Source organism: Lampetra fluviatilis, chromosome 38 (genome assembly GCF_964198595.1).
Source record: "Lampetra fluviatilis chromosome 38, kcLamFluv1.1, whole genome shotgun sequence".
In the NCBI taxonomy this organism is placed as follows: domain Eukaryota; kingdom Metazoa; phylum Chordata; class Hyperoartia; order Petromyzontiformes; family Petromyzontidae; genus Lampetra; species Lampetra fluviatilis.
The window spans coordinates 2,606,484-2,632,718 of NC_136312.1; the positions used below are offsets into that span (position 1 = coordinate 2,606,484).

A 26,235-nucleotide genomic window follows, 5' to 3' on the forward strand; every position below is an offset into this window, starting at 1 on the left:
TTATATCTTCGTAAGCTGTAAAGCCCCTTTCCTTCACCCTCATTCCCCACGTGGACGTGTCCGCTCTGTGCATGGCATCTTAAAATGCGCTCTCGTCTGTAGACTTTATAAATTCAAATCGCATTGGAAACACATTCATGCTCCTTCACATTATCTCGTCACAGCAGCCACCGTCAGCGTGGAGTACGACAGCTTGATGTTCGGCTTTAGTCTCCTCAGGCCTCGTTCAAAAGGCCGTGAGAAAACCGCATCCTCTGTGGTGGGCCACCCTGCGGCTCCCTGTCTGATTCTGCCCAAAAAAAAATCACGGACAGGCAGGAGGGAATTTGCAGTCTCAACTGGGTCCCTTTCTAAACAAAGAACTTGTTTCGTGATGCAGTGCTTTGTACAATTTGTGCACAGTAAAAGCTTTGCTTCGGGGATGGTGAGGTTTTTTTGTGGATTTAGTCAAAACAAAATATAGAGGTGTGGTGCCGAAAGGACGCGGTGTAACAAGCGGCCTTGGAGGGGACGTTAAATCCAACCTCAAAATATTTGTAATTCTAAAACCACGCGAACAATTTGCTTGTAAAACTACTTGCGTGTTGACAAACGTTTAGTTTTTGTGAACGTAAAACTCGCCGAGTTTTCGTCTTACCCAAACAAACATCGGGCAGTTCTCATGCCGAAGAGCACCCCTTGCAATTCCACATTATCAGAGCAGGGATGAGGCTCTCGGTCAAACAACCATTGTTGCTTTCACTTGAAGTAGCGATCAAGTTAACCTGCCTGGAGGTATCATGGGCTGCTTTGAGCTTAAGACCTTGTGATTGTGTGCTGCCTGGCTGCGTGAAGGAAGATACGTCAATCACCACTGTTTGAAGCGGAGTACCTTAATAGCAATTATCATTATCATCTCATTTAACCACAATGGCCATGGGGCCATGATGTCTCCTCAGGCGTCAGCGCTCTCTACGTTCGCCTGTCTCTCGCAGTCTCTGTCAGCTGCTGTGCCGGGTTATCAGTCCGTGTCATCACATTTGTCATCCAATTCATCTTGAGTCGTGCTCACCTTTTCTTCTTCTGTCGTATTTAGTAAGACGATGTTGGATAATCCACATTTTTTTTTGTAAAGTTTCCCAACCACTGCAATGGTGGATGTGTTTTCTCCCACTTGGTTAAGGGATTGAAGTGTCTGGTGACATAAGGCATCTCTCATCTCGGGTTTATTTTATGTTTATCATAATGAATCTTGATTTGAAGCTTTCGTGACGGCAGGAATACAGACTCTTTGGTTATTTCGGTGAAGTCACGTAGATAGAAAATTAATAGATCACGACGTTTCGATCGCAACACAAGCGACCGTCACCAGGTGTGAGAGAGAAAGCTCTTATATAGGCGTGAGATGCTTCCTAACAATTACTATAAGATTATTTCTCTAAACATGACACTGGCTCCTCACCTTGCTCCCATTCGCTCTGCAGAGCATGTGTTCAGCGAACATTCAACGCGTAAAATGCGTAAGACCTTTCAATGGCCACTTCCCGCCTGTGCTTGGTATTTTGTTCAGCAGTTCAGCAGTTTTGGCTTCGTGGGTGTTCTTTAATTTCCACGTAAAGCCTTCACAAAGCCTTTGAATTCAAGTGCTTTGATTTATACACCCATGTCAGCCCAGCTGAGAGCAGACTGTGCACTTGCTGCACTGCTGTGTGCAGCAGATTGATAGAGTGCACCACTCATGGAAGTAGTCTGGCGGCTGTGTAGACTTTTGTGGAGTTATGTGTTTGTCCAGGGGTGCAGCGATGCATCGATTTGCCTCGGAGTATTAATTCGCAAGGCTCGTGATACTTACGCCAAATCACATTTGCTTCGTTGAATGTTTTCAGTATATGCTGCTGTTCACCTGAATCCTTTAGCCACTCGAGGCCGATACTTTCACTGCGATGTTAAAGAACAAAGTAGATTATTGAATAAAATTGTAACCTTAAATCGCTCGGTGAGACAGCGGGGTGAATAATTATACCCAGAGCTACGGCGTGCGATGATGTTGTCGGGCAGTCGTGGTTTGTATTTTCAAGTAAGTGCCTTTTGAGAGATGAGAACCACATCGCAATCGAAACCAGTGGTCCTGCACAGGGGATTGGCACACACAAGTGGATAAGAGAGGCACACAAACTTAGTCCACATGACACCAACGCAGCGCATCACAAACAACGATGGCATAGAGCTAAACGACAAACTGTGGAAGGCACCAACATCCTGCAAGGCGAAGGCCTGTAAAGCATATGGACATTCGGCCTTTTTGAATTTAACAGGTAATGATAAAAATACGGTAAATGTTAACCTTTAATTTTAACGAACTATGTAAAATTGTCACCATGATTTTTGTATTCATTATACTTGTAAGAGCCTCGTTAAATATCGACAGCAGAAATTATTTCCTTGAAATTTGCCATAAAACTCCACTAATCCAAATCCATAGTATCCTTGCTTCCTAATATCCTTGTAACCTAAGCGATCCCGACACCTTCCTATTATTCGTGAACCACATTCTTCACAGTTTATAAATATTGGTGCGGGTAATGACTCAGAGGTGTTGGAAATCTCTTTCTCGTGTTCTAGCCATCTTGTGAATAAGAGGAAGTAACTGGCAAGTGTCAGAAGATCAATCCTATTCTCGGAGATGTTGTAAGGATAAGGGATAGTGACCTGAAAATGGGCAGCAAATCTGTACATCATTAGACCTCGTTTGCCAATATCAAAATATAATAATAGGGGTTTTCCCCTTTTTTCTGGCAACAAAACTGAAACCTTTTTTACAAGGAATCATGTGTGCATTAACCACAATAATTGTGGTCAAAATGCAAATGTTTGTACAGTTAACCGCGTTTGTGAGCATGCCGATAAAGGAGTGCAGTGTGCGGATGGCACACGGATAATTGGTTTTCTACACATTGCTCCCAAATATCAAATCAAATACATGGGTTCCACTGTAAATCTGCTTGCATCGCTCCCAAACCCGATACGATGTTTTCTCGCATGTCACCCACCTTAGCTTTACACATCATTATAAAGTGTGTCCCTCAATTGTAATGCAATGAAGCTGGCTGCTTCTCCCTGTGCTCTAAAGACGACTATTCATTACCTGTAACTGTAGCCTAACATCTATTTAAAACCACATGAGCAATGTCGCGTGTGTGTGGCAGTGAGAATGATTAGGGTGGGCAGTCTATCGGTACAACCTTGTAATGCTTTATTTAAAAGAGTTGGTCGTCCCTCCTTTCACTGATAAAGAACAAACCCGATTGTTGCCTGCAGTGTTTGTGTACACTTCGTACAGAGTGCAATGCTACCTGAGCTACTGGAGGTCCTAGTCAGGCTTCTTTCGATTTAATTTTGCAGTGGTTCAGTCAATGCGAAGTAAAATATTATTTTTCCTAAACGCCTGTTTTAATTTCTCTGAATATATAACATCTACACATGTTGCTTTTTTGGGTTGCAGTGTTGCCGTCTGTACATCTTGACGCGATGTAGAACGCCGCTCGCTGCCTCTGTCTTTGTATTCATTTCTCTTCACTTCCGGGTGTTTTCTGCCTGCTTCCTCTCCTGTACTCACACATTTTATTATTTTATTGGCAGTTTTGTTTTTGTTTTGCTGCAGGGAAATGTTTTTTTAAAACTGGAATCAATTCCCAGGCAATCTGATGGGGCTTTATTCATTGCTATCCCAAGGTCACAGTGTTATTCGTGTGGTGTTGCAATTCATAATGGTGTCACTACTAGAAGTGTAATTCCAGAGGCGATGCAAGATTTTCCTCCTGAATAGCGAAAAAGGTAAGCGTTGCCCACAACGGATAAAGGCATGCTGCACATACAATGCATGGGTGGCTGTGGGGTTATGGTTACTGTAAGAGTATTGAGACACATTACTGTTGAGAACTGGCATTGAAATCGAAGTTACAAAGCTTATAATGCATGTTTTCCTAACCGATACTCCGATCCATATTTGTTTTTAAGTTTTTCCACGTAGTCGTTCACTTCAAAATTCTTGTCATTAACCCTTCGCAAAGAATATGTTTTAATGAAGGTGACAATCATGTTATGTGGTGGAGGGTTAATGATACAAATGTTGTTTTTTTACTTTTCGTTTTTTTTATTTCTCCCTATTATATCCGATTGTACAATTGGCTTGGTGTCATGGCAATGTCATGTTTATATAAAGTCTCCAGCTAGCAGTGTATCACCCTGTGTCAGAGAACAGCCCCAGGAAATGAAGTCACAGAACTAGTTCTGAAGTAGAGCTGAGCTCTTCGACTATTTAAGTAACAAATAACTCTGCCGAGAATTGATTTAAAATCCGTGATTACTAATCAGAATACAGAAAACATGGGGAAAAGAAGTGTCACCTCTGTTCCCACGCGTTCCGCTGGACGGGCGGTGATGGGCGGGTCTCGGTAATGTCATCGGCGTCATCATCAGGCTCATCACACCGGGCATAGCCCGTGGTTGGGGGGGGGCGTCGGTTTTTGTTCAAGGAGCCTGAGGAATCAACCAACGAGAAAAAGTCGTTGATTATATCATTTGTAGGCGGTGAATCGACCTCGTCGACGAATTATCGCAGCTTTGTTCTGCAGTCCTCTTCTGCCCACACTACGCTCACACTCACTTTAAGGTGGCTCATTGCTTTTAGTCAACCTGCATTTGGAGTTAAAGTTTTGGAGCTGACATAAGTTGGTTGACTTGAGGAATCGCAATTGAATCAGATCGAGTTTGTCGTGCAGACAACTGGTGACCGAGATGAGACGGTCAATCTCGCTAGATTTACGAACCCAGTACAGGTAGGAACAACAGGTTCCACACTGCCCACCAGGGATCATTTGTCTGTCTGTCGTGCATATGGGGAGGGGAGGGTGGGGGGTGGAAGGGAGGGGTGGGGCTGGGTGGAGAGGGGAGGGTGGGGAGGGGCTGGGTGGGGAGGGGAGGGTGGGGAGGGGCTGGGTGGGGAGGGTGGGGAGGAGCTGGGTGGGGAGGGTGGGGCTGGGTGGGAGGGGTGGGGCTGGGTGGGGAGGGGTGGGGCTGGGTGGGGAGGGGTTGGTCACCCCGTGGTACCCTTATAAAACTCAACGTTTCACCTACACACTACACTATACACGACACGAAACACTACACTTATACAGGTAGGATCAACACGTTCCACACTGCCCACCAAGGATTATTTGTCTGTCTGTCGTGCACGAATGCGCTGTCCAACCAAGTTCCTACCTGCCCACTCCGAAGGAACGTGTTTTAATCACCGGTGCCTGCCTGGATTTTAACCCATGCTCACTGCAGTGATGACTGAGCGCCCTGGCATCTGAGCCATCCAGAAACTCAAACATCCCATTATTAAACTTTACTGTCTAGTGAGTTGATGATTGTAGACTGGGCCCTGAGACCTTGCAGAAGGTCATCATATGAAATTGGTTTTCCACTTAATCCCAGCCAGCCCCGAGCGGTCCGGGATGCAGTGTGTGTGCACTGTGTATCACATTACTTGATTGCCATGTATATACCCACGAATCGCACAGCACAGTACATCGTCAAATAAATTAGTATTTCAAGATTATTTGTAGAAAGCTTAGCAGAGATATGAAGAGTGTTCTTTTTTCATTCGGCATAAGAAATAGGGGACGCAGGGAAAACGCAACTTTATTTTAACCCCTCCCCCCAGCCTTTGTCCACCCAACAGTATAGACGTGTGAGCCAGTCAGCTGATCGGCAGGTCGCGTGGGGTAAAGTGTGGGCACTCCGAACTTCATCCGAGACTTCTTGGCAAGTGTGGAAGAGTAGGAGCAATACCCTCGAGAGGAGCTCGAGAGATTAGGAGGTGCCCATCTACCAGCAGGGGCATCAGCAAGAAGTTGCAGGACTGCACCGTTACCTTTTCACAGATCCACCGTTAGCAACAGACGCTGCTCTTATGGGTACAAGATTTCAAACAGACAGGAGAGTAATGGTTAAACCTAGAAACACAATGTGTGCTTGCTGTTAATACACGTGGTGTGTGGCTGAGTGAACCGTGGAGTGGAAGGAGCATCACAGGGTGAGAGAGTTCGTTAGGAGGGTTAGAGAGCTTGTTGGAGCAGCGCAAGCAGCAGTGTGGAATGTGCTGATATGAGGTCGGAAGGGCGGGTACGGATAAGACCACGCTGGGGTTTGGTGATGTACAGAACGATATACTGGTACTAGATTAAGCATTGTTGACGACATGAGCAGCGGTGGGATTAATTTGATCCCATCTCCCACTCCACTGGCTTTGAACAGAAGATTTCAGAAGGGGAAACGCAGAAAATGTAGACGGGGGTTCTCTGCCGCAACTTCTCACACGGCGCCAAAGATGGTTTGGGAGTGACCTCTGATGGGTCACGGCAGATGCAGTGCCTTGGGTTTTGATGCGGTGTTGATGCTTTTAGAAAATCGGAAAGAAAATCATTGATTGCACCCTGCAGCAACGAACAACACTCGCAATGTTTAGAACTTACCGGAACTCTCTGGGTCATACGATGCCCCGGAAAGTAAAAATAACTCCAAACTTATGCCCGCTGTCAATAAAGTTATACAAATCTGCTCACGCACACGCAGCTACCGGATTATAAGATATATCGCCAATGTTTTCTTTAAAATATGGGGTGGGAGGAGTGCATTCATGGTGATAACAAGCTATTGTACGCATATGTGAATGCTCTATATTAAAGTTAATTGTTTTTCACAATACAGTTTAGAGATTTCAGCGTTCCCAGTCCAAATGTATAGAGTTTTGGGCATTTGTATCTGTCAGCTGAGTGGTTTGTTGTGGCATTCAGTAATGGGAGGGTTTCAAGTATTGCATAATGCATGAAATTGTCTACAGGCGGATGCAAATGTCACACGGCCAATTAGTAAGGGTTGTTTGTATTCCTTCTTGGAAAATATAAGACGTGTAAAAACACATTCACACATTCAGAGACACGTGCAAACACATGAGTACGCACACAAACGTGTATACAAACGTTCACGGGCACATACATGTAAGCTGACATGCACTGACTTTTTGAGCTTGCCTGGCACATTACTCAGCTAAGTTTATGTTGACATTTTGGATGACTGCTCTGAATTTATAAATGTATGAGTGCATGGATTTATGGATCAAAGGATGGCCACATTCATAAATAAATACATAAATAAGTGAACCAATTATTAGAGTGCAAACTTGAAGTTCGCACTTTTGCATTAATTTGCTATTTACATGAATGCCCCAGGCACGTGTCTGTGCACACAAACACATCTGTTGATGGAGTCACAAAATGACATGACTTTAGAGGCAAGAGGTGGAGTGCATTTTTTAAAATTTATATCGTCGCTGCTGTGCCTCCCAGCTGTTAGCGGCTCCGACCAGAGCAAGGAAACGAGCAGTTTGTGGAGGAAATGGGAAAAAGTTAACACTTAAATTTCGATTTAAAGCTTTCGTGACTGCAGGGATTCATCTTCTTGGTTCTTTCGGTAACGTCACGTAGAAGGGAAGTAATAAAATAATAAAAATAAAACATAATAAAATAATTCTCACGACGTTTCGGCCACAACGCAAGCAGCCATCCTCAGGTGAAAACCAGGTCTGTCGGGGAGACAGCGTCTGAATGAATTCCCCCGACAGACCTGGCCTTCACCTGAGGACGGCTGCTTGCGTTGTGGCCGAAACGTCGTGAGAATTATTTTATTAGTTTATTTTTATTATTTTATTACTTCCCTTCTACGTGACTTTACCGAAAGAACCAAGAAGAAGTTAACACTTGACTTGAAGAAGGAAAACAAGACTCACTAAACAATACAAAAAAAACTAAAAAAACATGTGGCAAAACAAAACAACAGTTTTGGCCTATCAGCCCACACAAGGTCGATAAAATAGATACCACCTCCTGGGAAGTCATTAGCATTATTTGTTTTACGCGAGTATGTGTTCGCTGTCCACACCCCCTGGGTAGTTGGGTCGGTGTCAGCCTCGGAGGCAGTCATCCACTCACGATTTCTCTGGCTGAGCCCTCAGGTTTACGATGGCTGGGCACTCGTTCCTCGGTTCCCTGTCCTGCTCTCTCTTGTTCCTCAATACTCTCCTCCTGAGCTTCCCAAATTAATGTATTCCCTTCAGCCGTTTCAATACCTTCATAAATGGTTTAACACGCGTGTAATCTACCATTTTTTTCGAAGTTGTCAACTGTTGTTTGGATATCGTTAACTAAAGTAATCTTTTTTAGTTCGTTTTTTTGGGAGTTGTTTTTGCTGCTGGAATTGCTGTGTAGTTTGTCTTTTCAAGTTTGTTTTGTGTTGCTGCAAAATATGAATCCATGATTATTGGATTTAATCTTTTGAAAGTGGGGATTTCCACACACATGCATCGTTCTGTGTGGCACGGCGATGAGTGGGTTAACGGCTGTGGCAAGTGCCCATTACGAGACAAAAAAGCAGGATAGAGGAAACGGAGACCTGCACCCACTCGGCTGATTTATGGATTAAATCAGCCTCACGCAAGCTGAGGCTCAGCCCAAATTGGTGGTGATACAAAGCGAAGCATTTCTATCAAGGCTGGAAGCTTGGTTAACATTTCTTTGCCAGAGATTTGTTCATTCATCGTTCATGAAAGCGTATTTACCCACTGTGCCCAAAGAAAAAAGTGTTTTAATGAATGCATAATACCTGTCATGATATATGGATCTGAAACCGTAATTAACAACAGCATGGCACAAATAATGAAGAGTACACAGAGGCATACGGAGATGCATGCTTGGAATAAAAATGAGACATAAAGGAGAGCACGTGGATTAAAGAACATAACCAGGTTAAAGACATAATTGAGCATGGGATTAAATAGCTCCTGAACGTTTTTTTTACGTCTTCCAATTAATAAAATGATATTAAATTCAAAAAAACAAACAAACACTTTCTAGCCCATTCCCAGTCCACTGCCCGGCTATGCCCCATCATGTCGGTCATAAAATCTGTTTGACATATTGGTCTATGCTGGCGAGTGTGGGTTGGTGAATGGTGGCGGCCAGGACTGGTGCAGGTAACACTCGTCACTGGTGTGAGCCACGGCCGAGACGCGAACTCAGGACGCCAAGTTACCACAACGCACAGCGCAAACCGCTGCCCCGTGGCTGCTGCCCCCTTTAATATCTGCCTGGTTCGATATTCATCAACGGGACGTTCTTCCTCGGGCCGAAGCTTCTGGACAGATGACACCTTGCCGCCCCAAAGGTGTCCGTTGTAAGAGCAGAAGGAGCCGCGGCACGTGGCGTAACTCAACCTCCTCCTCCCAGCGTGAGTTCGCTGTGCGAGCGAGCCCGAGAGAGCGGTCGCACCGCTGAATGGGCCCAGCACAAGCCAAATTTACAGCTTCTCTTTGTTATTGTTGGTGTTGTTGGAAACAACAATGCATTTGCACAAAAGCCTCGGGGTGTTTGGGAATTGCAATTTTAGCTATAATCACAGTATATCTGCCAACTCTTTAGCTCTTTAGGGGAGCATATCAAATTGGTTTGAAAGTTCCATTATACTGTATTTGTTGTTAATGTTTTGTTGAAGTCTATTTTTGAATGGGAATTAATTGGCGATGTTTGCATAAGAAATGGATACTAACATGTTAATATATTGGAAACGTATTCACATTTTAGGTGTTGGCATTTCCTCTGCGTAGCGTGTGCCACTCTCCGTGTGTGTGTATTTTTGAGGCCTTCATAGTTGCTCACTGACTGCACTTGCCCCAACAGTCTGTTAAGATCTTCTTGGTTTCATCTTCTTGGTTCTTTCGGCAAAGTCACGTAGAAGGGAAATAATAAAATAATAATAAAAATAAAACATACTAAAATAATTCTCACAACGTTTCGGCCACAACGCAAGCAGCCGTCCTCAGGTGAAGAACAGGTCTGTCGGAAAGACAGTGTCTGAATGACACTGTCTGTCGGAAAATGACACTGTCTGTCGGAAAGACAGTGTCTGAATGACACTGTCTTTCCGACAGACTGAATGACACTGTCTTTCCGACAGACTGAATGACACTGTCTTTCCGACAGACCTGTTCTTCACCTGAGGACGGCTGCTTGCGTTGTGGCCGAAACGTCGTGAGATTTATTTTATTATGTTTTATTTTTATTATTATTTTATTATTTCCCTTCTATGTGACTTTACCGAAAGAACCAAGATGATGAATCCCTGCAGTCACGAAAGCTTTAAATCGAAATCTTCTTGGTTCTTTCAGTGAAGTCACGTAGAAGGGAAATAATGAAATAATAAAAATAAACATAATAAAATACAACTCTCACGACGTTTCGACCACAACGCAAGCAGCCGTCCTCACGTGTTGCTGCTAATCCTACAAAATGCACGGGAATAATATGACTTTGAGACCCCCCCCCCACCTCCTACGCATTCCACAAGTAGTGACTAATCCCATATCTGCATTCCCATAAATATGCTAAATTCCTCTTGATATGCAAATTTCTTTGTCAAGGTGCCCTTCCTCCTCTAACCCAGCTTAAATATACGCTGCCAAGCTTGGTGGTGTTCATTCAGACGCTGTCTTTCCGACAGACCTGTTCTTCACCTGAGGACGGCTGCTTGCGTTGTGGCGAAACGTCGTGAGAATTGTATTTTATTATGTGAAATTTTTATTATTTTATTATTTCCCTTCTACGTGACTTTACCGAAAGAACCAAGAAGATGAATCCCTGCAGTCACGAAAGCTTTAAATCGAAAAAGTCTGTTAAGACTATATGGGGCGTCTTTGTGTATTTGTGTGTATGTGTGTATGTGCTTTGCACATGGATGTGTGTAAACAGCCCTCGGTCTGGGTTTGCGGAATTATTCCGATTACAATTTCTATTTTCCACTGTCAAAACATGGGTCATACATTATATGTAAATGCGAACATGAAGACCGAGTTGCACCAGCGTGTCGCACAATACCCGCTGTGCAGCCTATCGTCACGAACAATCTGTGGAAAGCACAGCACTTGTGCAGGAATAAGGTTTTAAATTATTTTTCCAGCTTCAGTTTCATTTGTATTTTCATTGTTGAGGTGCCTGAATGGCTCAGGGGGGTGCATGTCCTGTTCAATGTCAAAGCACAGAGACATTGCATTCGAATTTAAACTTTACAGACGTATCGCCCACGACGAAGTTATGTTTTCAAGTGCAATCAATTTGACTGTCACCGCCTGGCCTCTGTTGAATTCACACATACGTAGAAAAATAAAATTCTCCTTGTAAATGAATAAATCCCAATGAATTAATTTGTTTGGCGGCCGCAATTTTTGTATCACTGGGGCATGACAGAGCCGGGCGACAGGTGGACAGTTTACCCTCGCCCCCTATGTGAAAGGCCTGAAATGTAACCCCCCCTAACGCCCCGCCCCCCCTTACACCCCCACCCCTCACGACCCCGTCTCTCCTCACACCCCCGCTCACCCCCCCCCTTACGCCCCTACCCCTCACGACCCCGCCCCCCCTCACATCCTCCTCACGCCCCCCCTTGCGCCCCCCCTTACACCCCCACCCCTCACGACCCGTCCCTCCTCACACCCCCCCTCACGCCCACCCCCTTATGCTCTCACCCCTCACGACTCCGCCCCCCCTCACCCCCCCTCACGCCCCCCCTCTCGATCCCTCTCCTATTTTTACCACGTTTTTTGTATCACGTTTCTGCAGGTTTGATCACTCCATCAGAGTAAATGTGCATATCATTAGCATATGACTTTGCACAAGAATAGAAAAGCATTGACTCTTAAGAGTGTGATTTGATACCTGTGTGTATTGCCTCATTTTCAGCCTGAGGAAATATTAATTAAGGAATCAATGCAATCTGATATCCACACTATTTGCCTCATACTATTTGGTTGTCATTGTGCGGGGTCATGATTGAAATGCTGAATAAATATGGCCGCCTTGTTTGCACTTCCTCGTTTTGTATTGCATATCTCGTATTTGTGGCGTCTCGTTCTGTCTAATTTGTTCTTTTAGCTCAAAGGCAACAACCATTGTAATTCATATGGCTACACGAACCCCACATCCCTGGTCTTCGCACGTGATAGGCTCACAAGTGACGACATCACATTTACCCCCCCCCCCCTATTTAAGACTGACACAGGAGGTGGATTTCTCCATAATTCTGACTGTTCGCCTGATGAGACTGGGTGTAATTACTGGCGAAACGTCCACTCGAATTGTAAATGTTGTGGGTTTACTCTCCAACACACCGGTGTGCTGTACTCGTAACTAATTGGCACTTTTTGTTTACATGACAAACCTTACTAATTTGCTGTGTCGGGTGGTGGCGGGTTTAACGACACATTTGCGTGATGTGACCCAAAACAACCTTATGGATTTAATTTACATGGATGATGCAATACCTGCATTGTTATCAAAAGTTTGATTCATTCATTTACATAATCTGGTTAAATTAAATAATCATAATTCACAGCTCTTGATCTGCTGGATGATAGTCTCCACACGACCAAACTTCACCACACTGGTCATTGACGGTTGGGGGATATGGGGGCCCAGGACCAGTTGATATATGATCACTGACATTAGTCATGCAGTCCACGAACCACTGCACCACCACTTCACCCCAGTAAATATGATTTCGTTCTCAAGGTTTGGATAATTGAAAAATATCTCTAAATAAGTGATTCTTGTTTTTGATTATCAATCTATTTAACAGCTTGTTCAATCGATCTCTTTATGCTGTATCAATGTTTCATATGATCCAGTTGGATTGTGCATCCTCCGTGTGTTTGCGGTGTTTGCGGAGAGCAAATTGCTGGATTGCAAACTCTTTTTAACAATCACGTAGCGAGCTAGTGTAATAGACCCAATTATTCCAGGAGACTGACAGTGTCAAAATTATAGTGCCAACTCTACAGACAGTTGGAAGACACTCACACATGGGCTGGAGCTGAAAATGATTCTCATTTGAAATGACGTCTCTCTGCAGCATTACCTGTTTAAGTTGCCACGTGTAATTCACCTGTACAATTCACAACGCGTTGCTTATTTCCAATGACAGCAGCAGTGAACAAATTCTGCGACAGCTGAGAGTTCTTCAAGGGACATGCAACGGTTGGCCATCCTTCCCTTGCAGGCATTGGTTGTCTCCGAAGTAACCTCTCAATTAAAACACATCGCAAAGTAAATTGGCCAAACATCTCAAGCAGAATCCTCCTTAACAAAGTCTAAAAAATGCATTAAAGACTTTTCGGATAAATTATAACATTGATTGTACCTCCTCTCTGATGCGTTTTCTGGCTGTACCACGTGTTTTTTTGTGATGATGTAAGACGGTTTTCTCCACATGCCTGGAGCTTATTCAGGAACTGAAACGTTGGACAACACTGAATAACCGATGGCACAACTTAAAATCACCCGGGAGAACCACACGGCTCCAACGTGAACACCTGCGCAGAAGTTATTTATGAATTCTTGATAATTTAAGCCATTAAACATCCTGGATATTTTGATTAAATGTATCCAAGTTATATTTGGTGCCTTGTTAACATGCGCTCACAGTCCTGCTTGCATGGCTCCTGAAAGCGTACGCAATATTTGTTTATCATTGAATAATGAGGCCTCAGCGACCGTTTGCTTCAAGCTCTGCAAGCCTTTGTCGAGACTGCTCTTCCCCTGTGTTTTGCACGACACTAAAGTTGCTTCTTATTGAAACGCCTCAGTTTAACGGACTCCAAACCACATGATGTGTTGGACACGCAGACGGGACTTTACTTGATCTGTGGTGATGCAGACTGTGGTTCATTACAATTAACATAAAACAGATAAATGTTATGCCCAGGCTCGAATGTAATCCTGTGAACGATTCCCATTATGATCATCTCATTCCCAAACCCATCCTACATAATTCCTTTTATCCAAGCATTGTTGTTCACAGGACATCCAGTTGCCCTGATAAGAGGAATCCAATAATAAGGGTTTTCCCCTTTTTTCTGGCAACAAAACTGAAACCTTTTTACAAGGAATCATGTCTGCATTAACCACAATACTTGTGGTCAAAATGCAAACAAAAAACACACTCTGATAATATATGGCATTGTCCTTGAAAGGGATTGGTCCACACCAGAGACGGCTTTCTTTTGAGCCTTGTCTCAATTGGTGCGAGACCAGAGGACGCCAAAAGGCGTACAGCTCAAAGACAATGCACTATCAAAGTAACGAGGGCTCGGGGTGAGCATCTACATCATTAGACCTCCTTTGCCAGTACCAAAATATAATAATAATAGGGTTTTCCCCCTATTATATTGCCAGAAAAAAGGGGAAAACTCCTATTATATTTTGGTACTGGCAAAGGAGGTCTAATGAAGAGGAATCCAGTTATCAATGCACCAGTCTGCTATCATAGATTGGTCTCACTCGTGTGGTTAACAGATCCATCTGCTATTGGTAACAGGAATTTCAACTGCGTTATTTGTATTATCATTGCGTATGTGGCATCAATGGTGGAAGCCTTATGAGACTGCTGTGACCAATTTACAATATTCGCACAACACATCCAGTGTTCCTGAATGTATACTTACAGGGGTCAGGGGCCATAATAGCTTGATAAATATATATTTTTTGCAGTGGGGAAAGAGGTCATGACTCAGAGCATTTTTCGAGCTGCTGCTGATGCTGTAGAACGATGTCTGGAACATGATTTTCTGTCCTTCAATTCATTACCCCGACTCCAATGCTGAGTTGCATGGTTGATTTCGTGTTTCATACACTATTTATACTGCACGCTTGACATCTTTCTGTGAACAAAAGCCCATCGGAGCTGTCTTCAGTCCTGCACAATGTGCATTAAATTAATGCAGTGTGTGTATCTTCTGCTGCTCATTGTGCCGTGAAGTGTGTGTGTGTGTTGGTGCTAGAGATATTGTGAATCTGGTTAGCAGTGATATTCATTTCTGTTTAATTATACATTGCTGATCCGATATGCAAGATGGGTGCACTGTGGCTTTTCGGTGCGGGCCTGTGCGCATCTGTGCTAATTTTCCACACAGTTTCGCAGGTGTTTTGCACACTCTACCGCGTGGACTAATACATAAATGCTCATTATTTGTGTTGGTTGAACAACCCAATATAGAACTGCAGAGCTTGGGCAATTGTTGGTATTGGTATTGTTTATGGCTGCCGTGTGACTTATGTGGTTTCCTGCGCCTCTGTGCAAAAAACCGTGCATGTTACAAAGCATACAGAGCTTTGAGATACAATTTGCATGACGCTGTGCATAAAATATATTATCATTCTACCTGCTAAGTTGGCTCGGTTAACGTTTAATGAGTTGTGGGCTCCGTGTCAACTTCACGTACAATGTGAGATGAACGTTGCTGTCCGTGGTGCTGACCCGCCTGCTCTCTGCTTCGTGTCGGCTGTAATGGGTGACTGAGAAAATTCACACCAACAGCTGCCGTGCTTTCTCGTGCGAGTGTGGGTAGGGATTTTGACGTGCATGAGTGATATTTGCACATATGAGCTTATGTTTGCGTGTTGAATTTCTGACCATGCACTATATCAGTGCAACATGGTATCTGAACTTGTCCTGAGCTTCACATAGGTCAACTCAGCCTCAAATGAGTACGTGCTGTAGTGAGCAGACACCACCACTGTGAACACAACGGCAGGCAAGTGTCGGCATGGCCACACCGCCCCCTCATGCACCATGCCAGCCCTAGTCGGTGCTCGCTAATGCCTCGCCCCTATGCTAACATATGACTAAATATGGGATCTGTGCTTTAGTGTGTTTATTTTGACATCTCAATTTCTCCCTACTCAAACAAGCCTTGGGCAAGTGCTAATTTAAGTTCCACATTATAATGGTGGGCACCAGGGTATCCATACGGCAACTGTTTTCAAACTTGCCTGGGGCAATATTAAATGATACACACACCAGTTCGATATTACATTGTGTACCCTTTCTTCACTGTGTTGCATGGGTGCACTGTGGAGTTCTGTGTGTGCGCGCACCGTGTCCTTGGGAAGGAAGGGCAGCGGTGCCTGTCCACGGGATGCTATAATATCCAATAGGTTTTTTCGGTAAAGTCACGTAGGTAAAAAATTAAAATTAAAATTAATAAAAGTAAAATAAAAATAAAATAATCAAGTCTTAGTTGATGCAGCAGTCGTGCTGTGACGGTTCCAGCTGAAGACGGAAGCTTGTGTTGCCTCCGAAACGTCGTGATTTTTATTTTATTTTTATTTTACTTTTATTAATTCAATTTTTTTACCTACGTGACTTTACCGAAAAAACCTAAGAATATGAATCCTTGCAGTCACGAAAGCTTCAAATCTAGAATTAATATCCAATAGTTTGAATCTCTAATATCAGGGGCGTGTCTGGGCCATCGTCGTGCACAGTGAGTCTGGAGCGTGAGCAGTGCGGGGAGAATTGGATGAGGATGCGGAAGTAGGGGAGGGGGAGTACCGTCTGACTTTGCCCAATTCCTATCCATTGCTGCTCCCAGGGCCATACTGGAAATTACGCTGAACATCTCATTTCTGCATTCCGTGGGAACAGATGGGAGACGTGGGACGGATAATTGTTTTTGGCAATGCGGTCGGCTAAGCAAATGGGCTGTCGTGGGCAACAAACTGCAGAACTCGTGGCGAGAACTGAACGGTTGAATGGCTCCGCGAGTGGCGTGCCCGAGTACGCGCGGCGCTCGCCAGAAGAGTCGACACGAGTTGAGGAGTGAGTCTCACGGGCTGAGAGGATGCCCACTCGTGACTCGGTGCTCTAAGAGGGAGAGTCGAATGTAACGCCTGGATTGCAAGCTTTCACAAAGAAGGCTGCATAATTTTTAGCTCGAGATTAAAATGAGCAAAACGAGACACGTACGACGACTGTTGGAGGGCTGCGACTGACAAAAACGGCTGTATGTGTAGTTATTTATTTATGCCTCGGGAGATTATCGAAGGTGGATGTGAAGTGACTGATGAAATGAGCAAGTGTAGGATAGGGTGCTTTTGGGAAGCGTAATGTGATGCCTTCTACTGGTGTGTGCCTGCAGAATAGTCGCGAAGTGTATATTACCTGCGATGACATTTGGATCAGAAACATAGATAATGACATGGGGGAAAAATACATTCTGAAAATGTGCAGGAAGCACGGAGAGATGCATGCTTTCAACAACGTTCAGAGACAAAGAAGGGACACAGGAATCATGGAAGAAATGCAAATCAGAGATGTTATATTGACTTTGTAAAAGTAGGCTTGGGTAAGAACTTTTTTTATTTATATCAAGGATGATGGCCGATGAAATAGACTTGTGATAGAAGAGCAGCCAAAGGAAAGAGGAGATGGAGCTATGACATGCACTTGTACGTGGGAGATGGATTGTGGATTTGCAGGACCGTGAGACTGCTGAGGGCATGGGAAAGCTTTCATCCAGCAGTGGAATAACCATGCCCGGTGATAGTGATAAAAACAAACATAAAATAAATTATGTTATTATATGAGTATAAAGAAGGGGCATATAATATAAACTATGAGAAAGCGACCATAGAACAACACCAGGCATATGATGTGGACAACACAAATGAGACTGCGTAACCAAGATGAAACGAATAGAATGAAATCGTGACCCAGATTCGTGAAAGTTAATCAAAATCGCCAGGGGGTGAAATCTTCCATGGCGCGTCTGTATGTCTGTGTGTGAGGTTTGTTTGAGACGCACACAGACACAAACATTACCTTTTGCCTCCTTGAGAATCTCACCTAGCATCATAGAGCAGCCATGCGAGAGTCATGCATACATCACCTTCCAGACTTATGCTTCCAATCACAGAATCAGACGTTTTATTTGTCCACGAGAAATCCGATGAGATATGAAGCTCTTCTTCACAGATCTCGGCATTTTTCACACATGTCCAGAATCTGATCAGCATTTTGTTTAAACAGACTGGGTATGGGTTTTGCCCTCTTGAGGCTCATCATTCTGTGCTAAACAAATACGCTGGGCATATGAGATAAAGCGCAGCGCAACGTTTCAATCACCTAATAGATTTAACACTTTCGCGGCAAATATTGTCCACGAGATTTTTGGGTTAGATCACGTAAATGTGAACGTGTCGTACACTCCCCACAGACAATTACTAGGGTTGTCACGCGAAAAAAACGTGCCAATTTACTATCACCTCAGCACGCCGGGGGTGTGTTAGATAGCAAGCCCACGACACATGTCCTATTTAGTACAATATTTCGCTAGTGTTTGGAAGCAGCATCATCAAGTGTTTTGCCAGAATTGTGAAGATGTCTTCCTGGTTCTTTTTTTAATAGGGTAAGCTGATATCATCACTGTGCGCTTGCACGTGAGAAGGACACGGGGGGTTAATGTACTCATATACATTTTATAATGAACTATGTATGAAATTATACATGTTACTGGTTAGGTTAGTCAAAGTTAATCAGTATAATGTCATGAATAGGCATGCAATTAACAGTGTGTTGTGTGTGGGAGCGGTAGCGTGTGTGTTGGTGTGGTTTTGTGTTGTTTGCAGTCCAAGTGTTTATGTTTTTTTTTTCAGTGTGGTGTTATGTGCATGGCACGTTAAGGTGGTGGCTGGGTAACCACACACGGTGCGTCTTTAGTGTGGCTCCCTTGGGCGTATGGCTACCTAGGGCGTATGGCTACCTAGGGCGTATGGCTCCCTAGGGCGTATGGCTACCTAGGGCGTGTGGCTACCTAGGGCATGTGGCTACCTAGGGCGTATGGCTACCTAGGGCGTATGGCTACCTAGGGCGTATGGCTACCTAGGGCGTATTGCTACCTAGGGCGTATGGCTCCCTAGGGCGTATGGCTACCTAGGGCGTATGACTACTTAGGGCGTATGGCTACCTAGGGCGCCACACGCTGAAGACCCCCACCATGTGTGGTTCCTCAGCCACAACCTTCATTTCACGGTGCCATTGGTCTCTTCCAGACATTACACTGCATTGCAGCTGGTAGCTATTTTCCATTCTGTGTGCCCCACATTATGCAGATACATTTAACCGGAGTTTTGTGGAGCTTTTATCTAATCATGGATTATCTACGAAGACCACACTGTCTACTTAGACCCTCCATGGACGTATCCCTGCTAAACATGACCCTCTCCTCTCTCCTTGCCTCCACATGCACGGGATTCATTGGTTTAGAGTTATTTTTAATTTAAAGCCCTTTAGTAATCTCCAGCTTCGATTAAGTCCTAAATATTCCATTTCGGTCTTGAGGGTTATTTGACCATGCTCCACCACGCTGGTCAATGTGGATTGTTGAAGTGTGGAGTCCTTTGACAAATCGCCATTGATGTTATTCAATGACCATGGCCAGGAATTAAACTCGGTTCGCCTGCATTTAAGCTTGGCGTGCCAATCACTCCTCCACAACTGCCCACCCGAGGGTCATCGTAATGATTAGGTAGGGCAGGGGAGGCCTTCCTTGCAGGAGGCATTGCAAGGGCGATCTTAGTTCAAATAGCAGTGTGAGATATTGGGCATTTGAATGTATTGAAGCCAGCTTGACACCATAAACTCAGTTTCACGTAATTGTAGAATTATTCACAGGGCAGGGTAATGCCAAAGAGCCACACCTTGTACCCATTATTAATGTCTTCAGGCCACTGCCGTATCGGATCTACCTCGAATTTATACCACAGTCACAGACCTTCGCTAACGCCGGCCGGCATCACTTACAAATCTTGGCTCAACGCTCACTTGACACGCAGCCAGACCAGTGCTCCGTTAACAGGATACTGAACTGCCAATGGAGCTGCAAGATTGGGCAATGGACCAAGCAGGGCAGGTGGGCGTCACGCAGTGTCCTGCCAAGACAGGCCTGGAGAGAGAGGCTGCTTGAGCCGCAGGCGCAGACTTGGCATCATTGTGGGCCTCTTAGCATTGTTAATGGCGGCTGCTTTCTATACCAGTCCCATTGGGACACCCGTGAAAATCGGGTGTTGTCATCTCACAGCGTCCAGTTCTTGGTTTTATACTTTAAAAGAAAAACAGTGCTGCCTGAAGGGCATCGCAAAAGCGTGTTGTGTGCCTTCAAGTAAATGTTGCCTTTAAGTAAAAGACACTGTAGTGGCGTTAACCAGATGAACCTGCTGTGTGCCGGTCCCGCAGTTCAAAGCCGAGCGTGAACAGCACGTGCAAGTTGCAGGCTGCAACTCTGTGGCCCCAGCATTGAGCACCAAAATATTATCTTCAAATAAGATGTTTGTATTCAAAAGCTATCGCCTCGTCAAAAAATATTTGATCGGCATGCTTATGGTGGCTATGACTATGATTGCTCATGACATCACATTTTCAGCAACCAGCCTATTGCCTAAGAAGTCACGCTGGCCACAGCAAGGAAGTTGTAGTCATTATCAGTATGAACTTGTCCCAGCCATCACGTCCCTGAGAGACCAGGCAGAATTAAACGAGGTCACCTTCAAAGATTATCATTACTCTGAGATGCTCAAGTCGACTGCCTGTGATCATGCCTTAAGGAGGTATATTATTAATGCTGTTTTTTTCTTTGGTTTTAAGCCATTCTTTATGTTTTTTTCTGTGCATATGCTGTGAGCATTAACGGTGGACTCAATGTATTCCCAGATCTCAACGCGTTTCCTGTGGAAAGGAGAGATCAGTCAAGGGTACGGGAGAACATGGGGGCCTACCTGCTCTGTGCTCCACCTCGACATTCGCCAGGTGATAAATAAAGCACCCAATACAAATACACAACGACAAATACCCCCCATATAGCCTCAACAAACTGCTGGGGCAAGTGCTGTTAGCGAGCACTTATGAAGGCCGAAACAGGGCACATGAGGGTGGGTGACCAGCACCACACCGCACCAGCAACTCATTTGTGGCTGAGTCGACCTACGAGAGGGCTAGGACCAGTTCAGATATTCGTCACCGATATTGGCCGTGAGCGGAAATCAAACTGAGGTCACCCGGTTTGTAGCGCAGCACGCTAACCACTGCACTACCACTGCAGCCAACACCATGGCTGCTGCCAGTGTGGATGTTTATAAACCACACCCTGTGCTCATGTAAGGCTATGTTGGTCAAGGAGAAAACCAGTTGAGATATCACTCGCCACTGAAGTTGCCTGTGGCTGGGAATCAAACTCATGTTGTTAGGTTTGCAGCATGGTGCAGAAAAACCACCGTGTCACCACTCCCCACACACTTAGTCTGTCTCAACGTTTGATGCATGTGGCTGGGAATCAAACTCATGTTGTTAGGTTTGCAGCATGGTGCAGAAAAACCACCGTGTCACCACTCCCCACACACTTAGTCTGTCTCAACGTTCGATGCATGTGGCTGGGAATCAAACTCATGTTGTTAGGTTTGCAGCATGGTGCAGAAAAAACACCGTGTCACCACTCCCCACGCACTTAGTCTGTCTCAACGTTTGATGCATTTACCTACTCACGTATTTCAGGAGGGTTCTACTATATTGGGTTTTTATTTTAAGATGTTTTCATCTTATAAGTTAATAACCCGAGTCAACCCAGAGAAGGACGAGGATCGGTCGAGAGATGCCCGACTGCTGATTTTGTGCGTGGCCGTTTCAGTGCGACTCTGCCTGGTGACATTGACACCGGCTCCTGACAGCGGTTGTCACATCGCCTCCAGTGCCTGTCCCTCCCCCTGCGAACACTTGACACGCACCACACAAGCGCATCGCGGATGTTTGTAGACCTCACCAGGTTGGCATTAAAGGCCGAGTGAGCACATGGCATCCCAGAACCCCGGGAGCACTTTGGTGACAACTTCCTTAACCACTTTTGTCTCCACTGCTCTCAGCAGCAAGTGCATTTGGATTCTGCAATCCACTCGTGAGGGTGACTGTCTGTGTGTCTGACTCGCTAGGGTGACTGTCTGTGTGTGTGTCTCGTGGGGGTGACTGTGTGTGTGACTCGTGAGGGTGACTGTCTGTGTGTCTGACTGTGAGGGTGACTGTCTGTGTGTCTGACTCGTGAGGGTGACTGTCTGTGTGTGTGTCTCGTGAGGGTGACTGTCTGTGTGTGTGTCTCGTGAGGGTGACTGTCTGTGTGTCTGACTCGTGAGGGTGAATGTCTGTGTGTGTGTCTCGTGGGGGTGACTGTCTGTGTGTGTCTCGTGGGAGTGACTGTCTGTGTGTCTGACTCGTGAGGGTGAATGTCTGTGTGTGTGTCTCGTGGGGGTGACTGTCTGTGTGTGTGTCTCGTGGGGGTGACTGTCTGTGTGTGTCTCGTGGGGGTGACTGTCTGTGTGTCTGACTCGTGAGGGTGAATGTCTGTGTGTGTGTCTCGTGGGGGTGACTGTCTGTGTGTGACTCGTGGGGGTGACTGTTTGTGTGTGTGTCTCGTGGGAGTGACTGTCTGTGTGTCTGTCTCGTGAGGGTGACTGTCTGTGTGTCTGTCTCGTGAGGGTGACTGTCTGTGTGTGTGTCTCGTGGGAGTGACTGTCTGTGTGTCTGTCTCGTGAGGGTGACTGTGTGTCTGTCTCGTGAGGGTGACTGTCTGTGTGTGTGACTCGTGGGGGTGACTGTCTGTGTGTCTCGTGGGGGTGACTGTCTGTGTGTGTCTCGTGAGGGTGACTGTTTGTGTGTGTGTCTCGTGGGAGTGACTGTCTGTGTGTGTCTCGTGAGGGTGACTGTCTGTGTGTGACTCGTGGGGGTGACTGTTTGTGTGTGTGTCTCGTGGGAGTGACTGTCTGTGTGTCTGTCTCGTGAGGGTGACTGTCTGTGTGTGTGTGACTCGTGAGGGTGACTGTCTGTGTGTGTGTCTCGTGAGGGTGACTGTCTGTGTGTGTGTCTCGTGAGGGTGACTGTCTGTGTGTGTGACTCGTGGGGGTGACTGTCTGTGTGTGTGTCTCGTGAGGGTGACTGTCTGTGTGTGTGTCTCGTGAGGGTGACTGTCTGTGTGTGTGTGACTCGTGTGGGTGACTGTCTGTGTGTGTGTCTCGTGAGGGTGACTGTCTGTGTGTGTGTCTCGTGAGGGTGACTGTCTGTGTGTGTGACTCGTGGGGGTGACTGTCTGTGTGTGTGTCTCGTGAGGGTGACTGTCTGTGTGTGTGACTCGTGGGGGTGACTGTCTGTGTGTGTGTCTCGTGGGGGTGACTGTCTGTGTGTGTGTCTCGTGAGGGTGACTGTCTGTGTGTCTGACTCGTGAGGGTGATTGTCTGTGTGTGTGTCTCGTGAGGGTGACTGTGTGAGTGTCTCGTGAGGGTGACTGTGTGTGTGTGTGTCTCGTGAGGGTGACTGTGTGTGTGTGTGTCTCGTGAGGGTGACTGTCTGTGTGTCTGACTCGTGGGGGTGACTGTCTGTGTGTGTGTCTCGTGAGGGTGACTGTCTGTGTGTGTCTCGTGAGGGTGACTGTCTGTGTGTGTGTCTCGTGAGGGTGACTGTCTGTGTGTGTCTCGTGAGGGTGACTGTCTGTGTGTGTGTCTCGTGAGGGTGACTGTGTGTGTGTGTGTCTCGTGAGGGTGACTGTCTGTGTGTGTGTCTCGTGAGGGTGACTGTCTGTGTGTGTGTCTCGTGAGGGTGACTGTCTGTGTGTGTCTCGTGAGGGTGACTGTCTGTGTGTGTGTCTCGTGGGGGTGACTGTCTGTGTGTGTGTCTCGTGGGGGTGACTGTCTGTGTGTGTGTCTCGTGGGGGTGACTGTCTGTGTGTGTGTCTCGTGAGGGTGACTGTCTGTGTGTGTGTCTCGTGAGGGTGACTGTCTGTGTGTGTGTCTCGTGGGGGTGACTGTCTGTGTGTGTGTCTCGTGAGGGTGACTGTCTGTGTGTGTCTCGTGAGGGTGACTGTCTGTGTGTGTGTCTCGTGGGGGTGACTGTCTGTGTGTGTGTCTCGTGAGGGTGACTGTCTGTGTGTGTGTCTCGTGGGGGTGACTGTCTGTGTGTGTGTCTCGTGAGGGTGACTGTCTGTGTGTGTGTCTCGTGAGGGTGACTGTCTGTGTGTGTGTCTCGTGGGGGTGACTGTCTGTGTGTCTGTCTCGTGAGGGTGACTGTCTGTGTGTGTGTCTCGTGAGGGTGACTGTCTGTGTGTGTGTCTCGTGGGGGTGACTGTCTGTGTGTGTGTCTCGTGAGGGTGACTGTCTGTGTGTGTGTCTCGTGAGGGTGACTGTGTGTGTGTGTCTCGTGAGGGTGACTGTGTGTGTGTGTGTCTCGTGAGGGTGACTGTCTGTGTGGGTGTCTCGTGAGGGTGACTGTCTGTGTGTCTCACTTCTGCGAATCTTGATGCTTATTTGACAGCTGCCTTTGCCCCTCCCTATTTTTCGTAACTATCTGAGAAGTTTGATTGATTCAGGGACAACCTTTCTACTTGCGCGGCGTGTTTCATCGAATGTCCATGCCCCCTTCCCCCGCAGTGAAGCTCAATGCAGCCCGTCAACACCCCCCCCCCCCACCACTCGTCCAAGCGGCCCCCACTTGTTCAATCCACATCCTCGCTTGCAATTCAATTACGTCAGATTAACTGCAGAGTGACATTTACACGTCTCGGCCCTGGAGAGCGACAACGCCCCTGTTGTAAGGCCCCGATTAAGCGAGGGCGCTTCGTATTGAACGTTGAGCCGCTGCGTGGGGTTTCGCCGTTCTTCTAACTGCCGCAATGCAGATCTCCGAAGTGTTTTTTGTTATCGGATCGCACCGCGCACTGCGTGTCGGGGTAACTGGCGGTGCAGTGGGGGAGAGATGCAGAAGTGAGAACATGGGTTGGTCTGGACGATCCATTTCAGGCACACTGTGGCATCGAACCTAACAGTTCACAGGGCCCTGAGAGGCACAGCCTGAGAGTTTCCCCGTGGTGTGCGGTGATAACGAGCTCAGGTATAGAATAAGAGACGATTGGGAATCTCTTAAATCAGAGCAGCATGGACATCTGGGCAGCGTGGTGATGAGCTAAAACTTGGTTGATGGACTCCTGCCGCCACCACCAGCAGGGGTTTGTATCGAGCATCGCCACACCGTGCCCTGCGCTGTGCAGCCAACATTAGGGACCCTTGCTCATCAAGATCAAGTTGTGTTGACCTGGCCCAAATCCACAATTTCAAAGTTGCTCTCCAAAAATGTGGACAAAATTAGTAAATTTTATTCTAGAGCACAGTGTGTCATGCGCACTCTACTCCGCACCTGGTTACCTGAGTTGTATTCCCAGCAGTGGCTATATGATATCCCAGCTGGTTCTTGGGCCCCCTACTGCATGGTTTGGCCATGCAGTCCCTGTGAAGAGGACAGCATGGTGAGACCCTTCATCCACAAAGTGGATTGACAGTGGTGTTGTAAAAATAAAAACAAGTTTTACTCTGTAACTCAAGTAACTCAGGTCTCCCTCTGTAATGGACACATTTTCAATGTGATTTTTCATAGATATTGGATTGAATAGGGTATTGGATTGAATAATATGGTCCTGCCTAAGTCTCCACAATGGCCTTTATTGAAGTCTGTGTAAGGTATTGTCCACACGTTGGATCTGTCAACCAAATGTCGCTGATTCCATCTCCCGGAACAGCAACTGAAACGAAAGCCAATCTTCTACGATTCCCCCACCTGTGTCCACCACTTAGTCTATCGGCAGGTCACATCTGGTGGAGTAAAGTGTGGGCACACCCGCCTGTTCCAAGACTAAAGCGACCCTCCGGGGGGCCTCTCTAGAGCTCCCTCGAGCAGAGGCCTGTCTGCCAACAGTGGCATGAGCAGGCAATTGCATGGCTACACGTTTGCCTTCTTGTGGTGGGGGTATATGTGCAGATGTTGAACTTCGTTTGCACCGTACGTAGCCACGCCTACCAATCGAAGGTGGCACAAGTGTGAGAAATAGGAGCGTGTTGACTGCTACCCGTAGTCGTTGACACTGAAGGCTAAGGCATCCCTGGATCCCAGTCCTAAATAGGTCACTAAGGAGCTTGTTAGCGGCCCTCGGTTGTGAAATAATGTTGTGCTGGAACACTCGCGGGCTTAAAAGAATGATGTTGGCAACTCTTGTGATTTTTGGATCTCCCCTTGGCCCATGACACGCATTGCAGTGCCCGCAGGTACGCCGGCATGGCGGTGTCATGCGCAAGTTTGATAGGGCCAAAGAAGTGCCCCTGTAATGAGGCACAATTGCAAGTGCACGACTTTTGCAATGAAGAGGAAAACAGTGACAAAAAGCTGGGACGATTCCACTGGGACGAGAATGCACGGCTTACTGCTCGCTCTCTTGAGCCCCGTGTATCTCTCTAATGGCCAATTAGCAAC

At 46.2% G+C, this 26,235-nt stretch overlaps 1 protein-coding gene across 7 annotated transcripts in view; it reads left to right on the forward strand.

Moving 5' to 3' along the window:
* LOC144945546 (contactin-2-like) overlaps window positions 1-26,235 on the forward strand; it is a 355,729-nt gene that overhangs the window by 214,643 nt on the left and 114,851 nt on the right. For all 7 annotated transcript variants that reach the window (XM_078874004.1, XM_078874009.1, XM_078874008.1 and 4 more), the window contains exon 6: window positions 20,617-20,712. In XM_078874004.1, coding sequence (XP_078730130.1) covers window positions 20,617-20,712 — 96 coding nt within the window. The remainder of the gene's footprint in view (window positions 1-20,616; window positions 20,713-26,235) is intronic.